This window comes from Microtus pennsylvanicus, chromosome 10 (assembly GCF_037038515.1).
Source record: "Microtus pennsylvanicus isolate mMicPen1 chromosome 10, mMicPen1.hap1, whole genome shotgun sequence".
Taxonomy (NCBI): Eukaryota; Metazoa; Chordata; class Mammalia; order Rodentia; family Cricetidae; genus Microtus; species Microtus pennsylvanicus.
Window position 1 is genome coordinate 106,746,449 of NC_134588.1, and position 15,654 is coordinate 106,762,102.

The 15,654-nt window shown below is 42.3% G+C and overlaps 1 protein-coding gene across 1 annotated transcript in view; it reads left to right on the forward strand.

Moving 5' to 3' along the window:
- Positions 1-15,654, forward strand: part of Ush2a (usherin) — a 663,496-nt gene that overhangs the window by 249,700 nt on the left and 398,142 nt on the right. Inside the window, 6 exon segments of the mRNA XM_075987373.1 lie at positions 3,326-3,402; positions 3,404-3,444; positions 4,695-4,754; positions 8,078-8,208; positions 12,359-12,467; positions 12,470-12,630. Coding sequence (XP_075843488.1) covers positions 3,326-3,402; positions 3,404-3,444; positions 4,695-4,754; positions 8,078-8,208; positions 12,359-12,467; positions 12,470-12,630 — 579 coding nt within the window.

Below are 15,654 nucleotides of genomic sequence, written 5' to 3' on the forward strand. Positions count from 1 at the left end.
TTAATGACCCTGTGGCATGCTGGTCCTCACTGGTTTTGTCTGATGAACACTTTGACTTTTCCTGGAATATGCTGAGGTGGCAACGTTTAAATGACTGTCCCTCAATCAATTCTCAGGAATTTAATTTTGAATCCTGAAAGGGACATTTTCCAGGAAATTTTGGTGTGGTTATTTCTTTTTTGTTTTGTTTTTCAAAACAGGGTTTCTCTGTATAATAGTCCTAGAAATTACTTTGTAGACCAGACTGGCCTTGAACTCACAGAGATCCGCTTGCCTCTGCCTCCCAAGTGCTGGGATTAAAGGTGTGCACCACCATGCCCAGCTGTTTTCCAGGAATTTTGGAGTCACTGCCACACAGTTTCAAAATAACTTCATGTTCTCTTGCACATTTCAAGTTTTCAAATGTCTTAATAAACCTGAGAACCAAATTGCGTGCAGAGCTGTAAATCCTATGTCAAGGGAGGCTATTCCTCTAAAACTCAGTTACTCTCCTATGTATGCAGTATTTAGGGAGGAGAAATCAAAGGTTCTTAATGATAGTTAAAATTGGAAGTGTGTGCTGGGGTTGTTAAGAGAGCAAAACAAGCAATGGAGAGAGGGTTCTGCAGCCAAGAGCACGCACAAATCTTACAAGGACCCGAGTTCAGTCCCCATCAGAGGCACTGGGTGACTGACGGCAGCTGTAACTCCAGCTCCAGGGAGATCTGATACCTCTGCAGGCAGCTGCAATCACACACAGACACACGCACACACACACATGCACACGAATGCACACACATGCACATGAATGCACACATGGACACATGCACATACATGTGCACACCCACATGCACACATGCACATGAATGCATACATGCACTCACTTTAAAATAATAAAAATCAAGCTTAAAAGGGGTTGAAGTTGAGAAATTGACTGCAGCTTTAATTTCTAGAGTTTCATTGAGTCTCTAAAATAGATACAGCATTCTATTTGTTGATTTGGCTACTCCAGTTTTGTATAGGTTTGATGAATGGATATTTTATTGCCCAATTTGACCCAGCTGGTCCCTTCAGTATTCCATACACAGTGACATTCACAGAAAAGACACAGAACATTCTGTCTTCACAGACAAGGAGCCTTTGAAAACAAAACTCTCAAATAACCGTGAACAGAGTCTAACTGCCACACCCAATGTTTTCCGTGTGCAGTACTGGACCTGACTGCAGAATTATTATCATGCGGATATTGGCATCCCCATCAGAGTAGGCCTTGCGAAGTTCCTCTACAACCGAGGGCAAGTGCGGTGTGCTCTGCTGCGGGATACCTCAGAGGATCTGCATCCAGTCGGTATGCAGAGTTCCGATGACAAGAACCATCCCTGCTGCAGACTATTGCCAAACAAAATGTGCGGAGCCTCGCCTCAGACACCTGATCTTTAAAATGCAGAACCGTTTGTAACAATTTTAACGCTAACTAAGTACACTTTGATGAGACAGCGTTTAATAAAATGCTCATTAATTTCATCATTAGCAAGGGTATGCTCAGAAGTAAGCCAGTTTCTTATGTCACACCCAATTAGCATCCCGTGCTAGTAATCCCATTAGTATTGTTGAATTCACTAATGGAAAAACTAATGGGCATGCTACCAGGGCACATTAATTGGGCACGACACCAGTTCTGGTTTTAATTATTAAACTATGATAATGAAATGTGTGTTTGTAAAATATTAAAATGTTGAAATAGAGTTGGGGAAAAATAAAGGAATATGTAGGGGAAAAAAGAGAAAGGAAGAAGGAAGATCTAGGACTAGAGATAACTTTGGAAGTGGTCATGTGCCTCGCTGACCAGATTATCTACATGAGCTGGGGTTCTGTCCGTGTGAGAAGCAACTGTGTGCTGGGGGAAATGAAAAGCTCTTTCTGGTTGTTGTAGTTGGTACTGCTGTTTTGTTAACACTGGTAGCCCGAGAGTCTATACACCATGTGTGTTGCCAAGTATATTGTGAGGTCTGACAAGAGCCAATTAGATGCATGAAATGGACATGTTCTATTCTTGGGGAAATGCAAACAGAAAATATTTCATATACGAAGCTAGAGTTAATGTCGTGTGCTGTACCATCTAAATCGATTACGTTAGAGAATTACCAGGATTTTCCCCTAATGAAAACAGTTGAGCAAAATTGTTAGAGTTTGATGAAACATTCTAGGTAATCTTTTGAAAAAATATTTATTTGTATTTTATGTGTATGTGTGTCCGCCTGCATGTGTCTGTGTACCATGTGTGCAGTGCTAAAGGAGGCCAGAAGAGGGGGATGGATTCCCCCCAAACTGGAGTTATGCATGGTTGTGGACTGCCGTGTGGGTGCTAAGAATCAAATCCAGGTCCTCTGCAAAAGCAGCCAGTGCTCTTAACTCCAGAGTCATCCCTTCAGTCCTGATTGCAGTTAGTTTTTAAAGTATGGACTGTTGAAACCAACCTTGCTTGTAGATTCTAAGAACGTCCATCAACTTCATATTTGATTCTTACTCAGGTAAATCAACTTTGATATTCAATTTATCCTCCTTAGGTTTGGAAGAATCTGCTGCTAAATGTTGGTTAATGGGGATGGAGTTTCTTCTATTTATTCTGACTTATACATTGAAACTGTGTTACCATGGCTCTCATGTGCTAGGTGGGCTGTTTGTTCTAATGTGCTAGATGGGCTGTTAACTCTAACATGCTAGGGAGGACTGTTTGTTTTCTCTCTCTCCCTTCATTGCTTCTTTCTCCTTGCCTGTTCATTACTCTTTCCTCTTGGTATCTGCCATTCACTGTGCTATTATTATCCTACCATGGTATATGTGCTAGACTTTAGAGTACAAAGCACTGAAAACCAAATTACACACATGCATTCAATAAATACTCCATTTTAACACAACCCATTTCCCATCCCATTTTACAGTGCATATTATGAAATTATTAGTGACAAGAAGCTAATTCTCCTGATGCTTGTTTATCTTTAGGCTATATATTCACAACTTTTCTCAGTTTTAAATTCTTCTCTTCTTTACAAGTCCTCTATGAATGTTAAAATATGAACGTAGATACCCCAAATGTGAGTGCCTTATTCAGAGATTCCCTGTCAAGAGGGTTCCTTCCATTTGGGGGCTGTGGTTTTCAGATGTATACAGGGTAATCACAGCTATCGCGAGATGCAGCATGCGCGTCAAGTTCCTTCTGAAAGAGCAGTTTCTTTGTGTTGGGATCACATTGCTGAAAACTGTGGACAGGTTTAAAACATAGACAGTGTCACTGGCACCTCGATGTGAGCATTCATTAATTCATTTGCTCACTTATTCTCCTAAGGGATCACTTGTTGGAGTCACCACAACCATTGACCATGGTAAACAATACAGTGGTGGGCAGTGACATGAAATCATTGCGGCAGGCTTTTGGTCAAATCAATCTTGATGGACAGCACACAGGTGAGAGCGTGTGTGTGTGTGTGTGTGTGTGTGTGCACGCGTGTGTGTGCGCGCACTCACATATACATCAGCACATGTGAATTTCAAATTGGTTTCTCCATTCCCAATGGAATTTGTCTCTTAGCTGCTCTTTGCTCTTCTGCTAGTAAATGCAGGCCACAAGCTTCTCATCCAGGTAGGACTCCAGGAAAGCAGAGATGGGAACAAAGTCACCAGTGTTCATTCTGCATCTCCTACATTCCCCACACCTCACAAGGGCCTTTAATTACCTTATGAATGTTCCCCTTTGCCTCCAGAAGGCAAGGAGGAAAGCAGATATCCACACAGAGATGAGAAAAACAATGACCCAGCAATGTAATTAAGTGCCGTCATTTCTGCAGTGGGTAGCTTCATACCCGGTGTTTGCTTTGAGTGTGGTTCTCTTTCCAGCTGACTCTGTCATCCATTTTCATCCACTGATGTAGGCTGTCATTCATTCATGTAGGGTAAAGGTGATTTTAGAGAGCTCCTACTGTGTTCTACTAGTGTTCTAGGTGCTTCGATAACAAAGAGTAAACAGAGCTTTGTAGAGGATGTGATTTAGATGGAGGTAGGGACAAAAGTTAATAAAGAATAAAGTAGTAGAGGGTTATGAGAACATAAACATGGGATAGGTGACTGCTACCTGTATTGATAAGACTTTAACCTCAATGGAAAACTGAGAGAAATGGGAAACCCAGCCTAATTTACCCTGTAAGAATGCTGAGGAACATTCTGGATGCCCCCTATGGCACTCACTAGCCCGGTTGCTAGAACCTCACAGCTAATTGATATTGGGCCTTTGTTAAAAAAGGGTTTGTGCAGTGACAAGTGTGTTAGATTTGACCCAGGGTTACTGGGGAAGGACTTTTTACTAACATTTGAGTAGGGAAACGTGAGGCCAGGAAAGGAACCGTGAAAATATCTAAAAGGAAATCGGTTTCAGGTCAAGAAACATTGGATATGAGGCCAGGACCAAGGGATCAGTGGGCAGTAGGCCCTGGGGATATGAAAATACTTTATGTTAATGTCAGGACTAACAAGGAGGTCAGTGTGGCAGAGGAAGGGACGGGGCTGCTGACGACTTGTGGGCTTGCAGCAACTGGCTTATCAGGGCCCTGATAGACAAGGAGGCTAAAGCAGAGGCAAGAGAGCTGGGTGCCGAAGATCTGTGATGTGTTTCACTCTGCAGGCCCCTGAGAAACCTGTAGTTCTCTCCTCCTGTCCTACAGACTCCTCGGCTGCTCTGAAAGGCAGCGCCATCATGGGTGGCTACAGCAGACTCTTTGTAAGTAGTCTGCTAGGAGATGACACCATCCTCTGAGAGAGGCTCGGTCAGTTTCACAGGGCATGGAAGTGGATATTTCAGCTTCTTTCCCGTGGCTGTGAAAAAGGACCCCAGCAATACAACTTTAAGGATTCCATCACCATAGGGAAGTCATGATAGGAACTTGAAGTAGTTGGTCACATTTACATCAAGAGTAGAGAATGAGTCCATACCTGCTCACTACTCGGTTCACCTTCTCCACTCTTACACAGTGAGGATTCAAACCCAGGGACAGCAATGCCCGCAGTGGGCTAGGTTTTCCCACATCAAGCATCAATCCCTTAAACAAGACTGTCCCGCTACAGATGAGCCTGAAAGCCAGGCTGCTCTAGTGTAACCCTCCCAGTGGGTCCAGTTATTCCAGGGTCTGAAGAGGTGCTATCTGAGAGAACATGGGCGGGAGACAGGTAGGAGACCAAGCAAGATTCTGTTGTCAAGGTCTCACTTTAATAGTGAAATGGTTATGGCTTATATAGCCCTTGAATGAGGAATTTGGCTTGGGCTGGGGGCAGGAGCGTGGCAAGGGCAAGAAGGGACCTTGCCGGGGCAGCAAAGGACACAAGTCGACACCTCTAGTGTTCTCTATGCAAGCGGAATTGTTCCTTTTGTGATTCCAACCACAAACAATTCTCTAGATAGTTGGAATATGGGGTGGGTTTTGCTAACAGATAGTTCTCAAGATAGTTGGGTGTGGGGCTCCCTGCAGATATCCTTAGGACAATAGTCCCTGCTATAATCTTTGGGGAAATGACTCCTGCCCTGCTATAATCTTTGGGAAAATGGCTCCTGACACTCTAGATAGTCACTCACTGAGACTCTTACCCGGAGATTCTAGGTTGAATCAAGTTGACAATTAAAACAAACTGCCATAATGTTGCACTCAAAACTAATCTATTTGCAGAACTTAAAAGTATGAATGGGTATTATTTACATTTTCTACACACGCATGTTAATTTATGGGCCCCTCCCCTTTGAGACCGCCTTCCGTGGTTCTACTTACTTTGTCAATACCTAGTTCTTGTTATTCCAGAGATGCATTAGGCTCTTACCAAACTGACATATACTAATTAAGTGAGGTTTATATAATTGCAGGATGTGTGTAAATATTTTTCTAAGACTTTTAATTCATTGGAAATGATACATGAATGGAAAATTTGACTCTCAGAAGTCTGAGGGACATTCCGAGCATATTTTGTAAGAGTCAATACACCAGTCATCGCGGGGGTCACAAAAGAGGTTACAGACAAATGGTCCCAACCCAATCTAAAAAGTTCCATGATTAATATGCTGGAGCTGGAGAGAGACTCAGTGACCAAGAGTATTGGTTGCTCTTTCAGAGGACCTGGCTTCTATTCTTAGCACCCGTATGGTGGCTAACCAACTGGCACCTTCTTCTATCCAAAATGTGCTGGGTCCTTCCACATTAAGCGTTACTCAAGAAAAGAGACTTGTCTATGAGCCAATGTTATGAAGGCATTTTCTCAAATGAGATTCCTCCTCTTAGGTTTCTCTAACTTGTGTCAAGTTTACACACACACACACACACACCCTCCCTCCCTACTTTTAGTATGCAATAACAAAAACATACTCTAAAATGAAACTAATTAAAGTTACCACAAGGCAGGGGAAAAGGTTGACAATATGGCTCAGTGGGTAAAGGTACTTTTTGTTTAACCAGGCAACCTGAGTATACGTTCATCAACTTTCTGTCGCAATCACAGAATATCTGGGAATGTTGACGTAGAAGGTAAAAGGTTAATTTTGGCTCTCAGTCTTCCAGGTCTCAGTGCATGGTTAGCCTTGTGGCTTCTGACCGTCCAGGGGAGGCAGCATACAGGTGGGAGTATGTGACCCTATGAAATCACTCATTGCCGATGAGCAGAAGAGAAAAGGAGGAGAGGCCACCCTCCCCTTCTAGTGCCTCCTTGTCAGTCCAAAGGTTCCTGTTACACCCTTTTGAAAAAGTTGAGGACATTCAGGGGCCAAATGACAGGAGTGTATTTGTTCTTGTCTTTGACTAACTTTACCTCATCCATCCAGTTTACTTTAATGAGTAAATTGCCAAAATGTGTATGTAGAAGTCTACATGCATTTGCAAAGTATGAACATGAAATATAGCTGTTAAGATTCATGGTATGTGTTTATAAGTGACAACTCTGGTGGGCCCCAGAGTTCTTGGCTTGACTGTCCCAATGCCCATGTATAAATCAAGTGGCAGATATTAGCCTGCAGGTTACTGTGAAAATGGTCACCAAGGAGTTTTTGTTGTTAGGATGACTAGCATCCCCATTTCCCTTATTATATACTTGAGCCATGTCTGTCTTTAAAGCTGGGAATGGGGTTGAGGCAGGCGTCTGAGGGACAGCTGGTTATGAGGGCTACCACTGTAGAGGCTGGAGAAAACATACCTGTCACTTCCTTCACACTCATCTCTGTGTTCATCCCACCCTATGGCATGGCCCTGGAAAGGGACAGTGTGGCATGACCAATGCAGACTATTCCTCAATAAACACAATTGTACCCCTTCCACTGGTGTGGGAGGCCCTTCTGTCTATGTGTTGCTTTTATTGGTTAATGAATAAAGAAACTGCTTGGCCTACAGCAAGGTAGGACTTAGTTAGGCGGGGAAAACTAAGCTGAATACTGGGAGAAGGAGGAGGAGTCAGAGAGAAGCCATGTAGTCCTGCCGGAGACAGATGCTGGAACTTTACCCAGTAAGCCACAGCCTCATGGCAATATACAGATTAATGGAGAAGGGTTAAATTAAGATATAAGTGTTAGCCAATAAGAAGCTAGAGCTAATGGGACAAACAGTGTTTTCAATAATATAGTTTCTGTGTGATTATTTTGGGTCTGAGCTGCCGGGTGGCCGGAAAACAAACAAGCAGCCTCCTTACAACAACATCCCATCTCTTTAAGTTGACTGGCTATAAAGTGCTTAGACTGTATTTAGAACAGAACACAACAGCAGTGATGTTGTCCATTTTCCACTGAAGATGGCAGTCCTAGCCTGTCTTAGCCCAGAGTCTGGTCACTGCTCCGTCAGGCTGCTCAGCATGTGGGATGTTCATGAGTGTGTGGTTGACGAAGCATTCTGTTTCCTCTTCAAAGGGATGTGATGTTCATCTCACAGCCTCCACCAGACAGCAGAAGGGATGTCATAACCCTGATCTGTCTACTCTTTTGTGGGATTTCTAAACAAAGTTGGTACTATTCCCAGATGCTCGCCACACTCTTACAGTGCCTGCAGTATGTTGATGGGAGCGTGCATAAGCTCTTATCTTGAAGGATTCCTGGAGCTTCCGTCAGATACATTTCATGCTGGAAAGGACTTTGAGATTCCCCTGAAGTTTCAAACTAACCAACTAAATGGATTGTTCCTTTTCATTCATAACAAAGAGGGACCAGATTTTCTTGCTGTACATTAATGAATTTAATTAAATTTGTTTTTAAATTATCATGCCCAGCTTGAAAGAGATAAATTGTATGTTAGTACTAGACACAATTGGATTTGTAAAATTCACTTTTATTTTCATTTTTTCCTCAAGTAGTCTTTATTTTTATAGGTCTGTGAAGTGTCTTATAGGGTTAAGACAATTTGTTAAACTGACAATTAGTACTATAAGCGTTGTGAATTGAACAAAACAGAGCAGATGTTAAGAATTAAGAAAATCCAATTTAGTTTCTTGATACATGAAAAATACCTCTTCATTATCTTTTGATATAGATTCAAAATGTACTGTATGTATTTCATTCAGTGTCTGATAAAGCACAATACAATGAATGCTAATGAGCACCACTCCATCTGAGGACTCAATTATCATCCTTTTATGGCTTCTATTCTATTTCCCCAACTCTAACCAGAATCAATATGTAATGATAATTTTGTGTTTTTTATTGGTTTGCCTTTTATAGTTTGACTAACATATGTGAATGAGTGCTACAAACTTGGGGATTTATGAAATTGATATGTAATATATTATAAGGAATTTGTATTTATTCACAGTAGTCTAGATTTTTTGTATTTTCCAAGGAAGTGTTCCATTTTGCAGGGCTGCATACTATGCCTCTCACCAATAGCACATGGATTATTTCAACGTCTCTGCTATGGTGAATAAGATTGGTATGAGCTGTTTCCCTAAGGGCACTGAGATTATATACCAGCTTTGCATTCGCTGTAGTCTTCCAATCAGATGCTATTGCTAACTTAGTGAAGTGCTGGGGAGTTGTCACAACAGCTATGAGTTCTTCCTGCACTTCACTGTCCTATCCCAAATCCACATGTGTTCATTTGTTACCTCTTCCAGAACATTTCTCCTGGTGTTCTCTGAATGTTTTGAACTCAGTGTCATTGACAGCATGAGCCCCTTCTGGCAAGCCTGCTGTTGCATTTGCTGTTCTTATGGTGATAAAGGTTAACCTTTTCCCGTTGGTCACACCAAAAGGATCAGAGATGTCAAAGCCTTTGTGTTTGTGTCAGTTTGACCAAACACCTGACAGGATCCAAAGGAAAGGACCTATTTTAGCTGATGTGTTCAGATATTTAACTCTGTAGTCCTTGGCATTTTCAGTAAAAGCAGTGATGGTAGGAGCAGGCTCCAGAAGCTTCTGCTACATGAAGCAAAGGGGAGTGTTGGGGTTTTGACAGAGGGAAAACGGATGGGCTAGGGAAACAGGTGCCCTTCAGAAACACACTCCCATCAACACACATCCTAAAACTAGCCCATAGTCTGCTCTGTTTTTTTATGTTATTTTTATTTATGTGCATGTATTTTATTTTTATATTTATTTTATGTGCTTTGCCTGCATGCATGTCTATGCACCACAGGTGTTTGCCTGCATGTACGTTTGTGCACCACATGTATGCAAGCACCCAGAACCAAGAAGAGGTAAAAAAAATATACCCAGGAACTGAAGTAAATGATGTTTCTGAGCCACCATGTAGGTACTGGGAATTGAACCCAGGTCTTCTGCAAGAGCAACCGATGCTCTGAACCTTTAAGCCCTCTCTCCAGCCCCTCAGTTCAGACTTTTAACCCAGTGGGTTAAACCAAGGACAAGGTCAGAGCACTCATGATCAGCCCTGGACATGCTTCCACCTGCACACACAGCGCTGGTGATTTGGTGCAATCACATCAATAGTAACAGGTCCTTGCTGTTTCCCACTTCTGTCCAGTCTGCTGGATGAACTACCATAGGTATGCTTTGGGTTTCAAAAGAGGGAGTTTATTAAGTACATAACAAGCAAAAGGATGAATAGCAAGTAGCAGAAAGACAGACAGACAGTAACACTTTCAAATTGAGTGCTTGACAACTCCTGACAGAAATCACCTGACAAAGTCCCATTGACGTCTTCAACCAGAGTTCCAGTGAGGCCTGCTCAGAGCAGGATGTCCCTGGGGCAAGACTTCTAGTTGAAGAGCAAAGAAGAGTACAAAGATAAACTTATCAAAGTTGGTACTCAGGCCAGCCTGCAGAGACTGAGTGGGGAAGTTGAGGAGATCACTTAGGGTTCTCAATTAAGCCTTTTCTGCATGGATAAGCTTCCCACACCCAACTTCTGGCCTCTCCTTCCCACTGTAGGTGCCTTTCTATCATGGGATGAGCAATAGTAGCCTCTACTGGGAATAATAGTTCATCTGCTGCTGCTGAAGGACATGCTGATTTCACTCCTGACCTTGTCACAGAGTTGGGCAGCCCAACCTGTCCTCAGACAAGAGTTCTGATGACACTTGGAGACAAACATGCTTGCGTCAGAAATGGGTGGGACAACCCTGCTTCCCTAGCCAGCTTCTGGGTATAGTCAAGCAGCACATGGCCGTTTCCCAGTGTGGGTACTTCACCTGTTGGTACCTAGTGCATTCTGTACTGGCCACCGTGCTCTCATGCATCGCTCTAGGAAATACTTCTTAGAGACTCCTTGGTCGCCATTATTATTGTGCTCATTGTAAGGGCTTTCAATGTTTTATTGATCCCAGTTTCTGACGAATGCTTCCTATGCCCAAGAAGATGAACTTGATATAAAATGAGTCAGTATAAACTTTCCCATGTCACTCCAAATCATCCAAAATCTATGTCTATAGTCTGAGCGATGCTCTCCCTGCCTCCCACTGCTTTGTCTTTCCTGAATTGTAACCTCTCTTTAAACCTGATGGACTCTGTCTTGCACATATCTACTCCCTGCTTGGAAGGGACCATGCACCTTATATTACTCTAAATTGTGTGTGTGTGAATTATTCACCTATGTGTGAATGTATGCTTACATGTGTGGGTGTGAACATGTATGTGGGTGTACTTGTATGAGTACTCACATGTATGTAGCATATGGTATCCCAAGTTTGATGTCAAATTTCTTTCTAGATTTACTCTCCACTGTATTTCTTGAGACAGGGTCTCCTGCTCACTCCAAAGCTTATCAATTCAGTCAGTCCAAATATCCAGTTTGCTCCGGAGAGCCTTGGTCTTTTCCTCCCCAGTGATGGGATTGTCTACTGCCTGGTCAGGGATCCCAAGTCTGAGCCTTACCCTTGTGTGGCAAGTGGTTTATCTTTGGATCCATTACCACTGCTCCTCCAAATCTTCCTTGTCTCTTGGGAAGTGGGTGGCTCATATGTCCGCTGTTCATGTGGTATTCCATCACTGTCTTGGCTACAGGAGTGCCCCCAGAACGCTCCTTTGCCATCTGTGGGATTTTAGGGAGCTGTTGGTCTTCATGCTAACTGAATGAAGGGCAATGTTTGCTTGCTGGGGATACAGCATAAGGATGTCTACATAGGAGACATATTCTTCTCCCAGCAAGATTTAATTTATTTATTTAACATGCTGAGCTCAAACTTTCAACAAGTACGGCAGCTGATTTCACACCTAAAACAAAATTTAAAAAAATGGTAGGTAAAATAATTATCATGTAGCATTTTAAGGGAAAACATATGAATATTTTCCCTCACACTGAAAATTTGGGTAAAATATGCTGACATTAGAAAATGGCGCATTCATCTAAAAGAATACACACGGAGGCAATTATGCTAGAGACTCAGAATAAAACTGAAACATTGAATCAAAATATATCTTACAAATTTGAAATTGAGTTCACTAACCATTTAAAACAAGCTTCATCAAGCTTGACATTTCATTTTCTTATTGTCTTGTCAAATTTTCCCCCCAAATTAAATTGATACATGCAGTCGTATTTTCTCATTTTCTAAGAACTCCAGGATGGAGTCATAGTTCATAGTGTTCTCCTCTCCAGTTCGCCAGTCATTTGGAGTAGGATTTAATCTGTTAACTACGTTAGACAAAACGCTGCTGCCTCCACAACAGCATACTGTGTAGAATAATCATTACTGGGTATGAATTCGTTTGACTCAATACCACATTCTTCATGCCAATTGTAAGCTTGCAAAGTATTTCATTATCTATTACTTCAGTCCTGCATAGGACAAAGTAGAAGGGCTTATTGATGCCTTCAGGGGAGCGCTGTGCTTTTCCTCGGGAAACCGGCCTTCTGCTCTTCTCTAAGCTGCCTTGCTGCCGCTTTTTGATGTGGTTTTTTTTTAATATGATATGCAGATGGAACTGAGGAGCAGGCTGCTGAGATTCCCGTTAAAATCCAGTCTTATCTTCACACAAGTGGATCCCTGGTGGGGACCGGCCTGTTGTAATGGAGTCTGGAACACAGTCTTATCAAAAAGGAAGGCTCCGTGGTGGCAGCTGGCATGATTGAGCTCCTGGAGCCAGCCTTGCAGGCTGCAGCCCAGACTCTGCGGGTGGATTCCCCTGTCTATGTGGGTGGGATCCCACAGGAGCTGCAGGACTCCTACAGCCCTGGGACTCTGGAGCAAGGTAAGATCCCCGCCAGAGGCACCACCACTGGACATGCTCCCGTCCCAGCAGGCTTCAGCGGTGCTGCATGTTCAAATATGGCAGCTGACTTGTATTAAAAGTGTACTTGCTAGCTCTCCCTCCTCTTCTTACAAAAAAAAAACCTGGTCATCTGGCATCTCTTAAACAGATTTTTTTAAAAGACACGTTTTAAAGAGCTGTTATTTCTATTTTGTTTGTAGCTCGCCTGAGTGTATTTATGTACATCACATGATGCAGTTCCCGTAAAAGCCAGAAGGGGGCATTGGATCCCCTGGAGCTGGAGATACAGTGGGTTGAGAGACGCCATGCAGATGCTGGGAACTGAACCCAGGTCCTCTGCAAGAGCAGCCAGGGCTCTTAACCACCCAGGCAGCCCCACACAGTTTTCTATGTTGTTCCTAAGAGTGTACCCCCTCGCTACTTAGATTCAACGTATTTATTCTTACATGTCTTCAGCAAATACAATTGTCACACACATAGATCAATTTTATATGTGTTACTTGCATATTTTCCTTGAAAATGTACGTGGTTCAGGATTTTTGACTATTGATCATTATCTCTTCGTGAAAGTGAAAAAGAGAAGTGTGTATAGGTGTGTGAACAATCAGGAAAATACTGCGATTTCGTCTTTTTAAACCTCTGAGCTCACTATCTCCATGTCTTTTCAGTAGAATTTTTAGGCAGAAAAAAAATAACATGAAACAGTGAGTTTGGTTGAATTTCAAATATATTTATAAACATTTAGAGAGTTTTGATTATCAGTAACCATCAGAAAAAGGAAAGAAGTTAAACACTTGGCCCATCAAAAACAAAACAAAACAAAAAAATCCCACCTCATGTTTTTTTGTATTTAAGTAGAAAAAAAACACTTTAAAAGGTAGCTGATCATGTTGGTACTGGAGAGACTGAGGCAGGAGGATGGAAATTTTGGTGCCTCCTTGGGCTATATGGCGAGACCCCTGCTTCAGAGAAAGAGAGAGAAAGAGAAAGGCTAAAAATACCTGTGTGCAGTACATTTTGTGTACTTGGCACGAGACACCGTGAGTTCTTCACAAAAAGCCTATGATGGAGGCCTGGTCTCTGCACTCTATACCTTTTTACATCTATGCACCATGAATGGTTAAAATTTCCATGAAACAGTCTTTGCCTATTGGGTAAGTACATAAAGATTTAAATGACTTTGAATAGGAAATATATGGAGCGCTCTACGAAGACTTTCAGCCGAGGCGCAGCAAGGAGTTAATGAATAACCGGGGTCTGAGACAGTAATGACATTTGCAAGGCACTTAAGATGTAGCAGCTGCTAAAAATATGACATTCTTGCAGGATCTTCTCTAGATTTTCAGGCGTTCTGGCTTTAGAAAGAATCTGGCACTCCTCCGTGAGTGAGAATATTTCGTCTTGTTTACAATGGAGTGGGCAGTGTTGGGTAAACAACCCGCTTATCCAGACTTAGGTTTAGAAGTGTACCTAACCCTATTATAACTGATGGCCTTGGAGACGTGAATAAGTGGAATGATGAGCTGATACTGAAATTTAAAGCATCCACACAGACCCAAAGGAACAATTTTACCTATATGAGCTATAAGTCTATGATGGTGATGGATAGTTCATTTATATGTAGAGTAATTTTTTTGGTGCGTGGCTTTTATCCATGTCACCAGTTTTGCAATACTGATGAATAATTGAAGCCTAGTATGCTGGACCATAGTAAGAATTTGAAATTAGCTTCTTCATCACCCATCATCAGCTTCATCATCATTATCATCACCATCAGCAGCATCTTTCCAGGTGCCCTGAAATGGGGTGAAATGGTGTTAAAAATTCAGGTTCTAAGACCCCACATACACACCCATGCCTTAAGTTTCTGATTCAGGTACTTTGAGAAACACAGGTCTATTTTTACCTGGATATATACTCACCTGAGAGAATATTCACCACATAGAGGCACAGCCTACAGGCATCCAGTTAAGTAAAATGAATGACATTTGCTCAATGTAGCCCTTTTGAGCTCTCAATAGCCTTAGCCCGTTTGCCTTCATCCTTTTCTGGGCTTCCTAATCACACCGTCTTTCTCCCAGGCTCTATTTTGTGATTATATCCATGCTATTTTCCCCGCTAGCCGTTAATGTAACTGTCCTTCGAATAAAATACAAAATCAAGTTGCCTCTTTGCTTTGCAAGTTCTTGGGATTTTGCTTGTACCACCTCTCAAAGGGTTGTGGGAATATGTCTGCTTGGAATCATCACACAGGACGGGCACTCACATCCAGGCCAGCTAGAACTGGCCCAAGGCGCACAATGCCATGGTGTGTGCTCCGCCTAAAATTCCTGGGAGACAGGAACTGGGCAAACCCACCCTGCATGCCTATCACCTCACACACCGAGCTGCTGCTCTCCTCCCACATAGACACTTAGGTCACTTTCTAGATATTCAGAGTGTTGGGTGATGGGAAAACGGAAGAAGGGTCAAGGGAATTTTGTTGTTTTGTACAAAGGCAGAAAGAGGCTCCAGTCCTGCCTAAAGCAATCCCTTTCTAGGCTTTTTATCATCATATTCATCCGAGTTTGAAAATAGCTTTGGGGATGTTTGGTGACACAGAGTTCATATTATGGTGTCATTGCACCTGAAGGAAACCACCAAGGTGACCCCACAGGCGAACTCATCAGCGCCACCTGCAGGCTGGAATCTTCAGCAGCTGATGCCTGTGAAACCTCCAGACTTCCCTGATGTGCCAAATGTCAGGCAGTTACCATATCTGTGGCCTTCCCATACTTTAAAAATCTATGATTGATTCCCAAGTCATTAGATTTTTTAACAAATTGTGAAAATTTTAGTGAAACGCAATGAACTTGCTACTTTCACTTACCACCAGTTTCAATATATATATATATATATATATATATATATATATATATATATATATATATATTGTTTGTGTGTGTGTGTGTGTGTGTGTGTGTGTGTGTGTGTGTGTGTGTGTGTGCATGTATGTCCAGGTA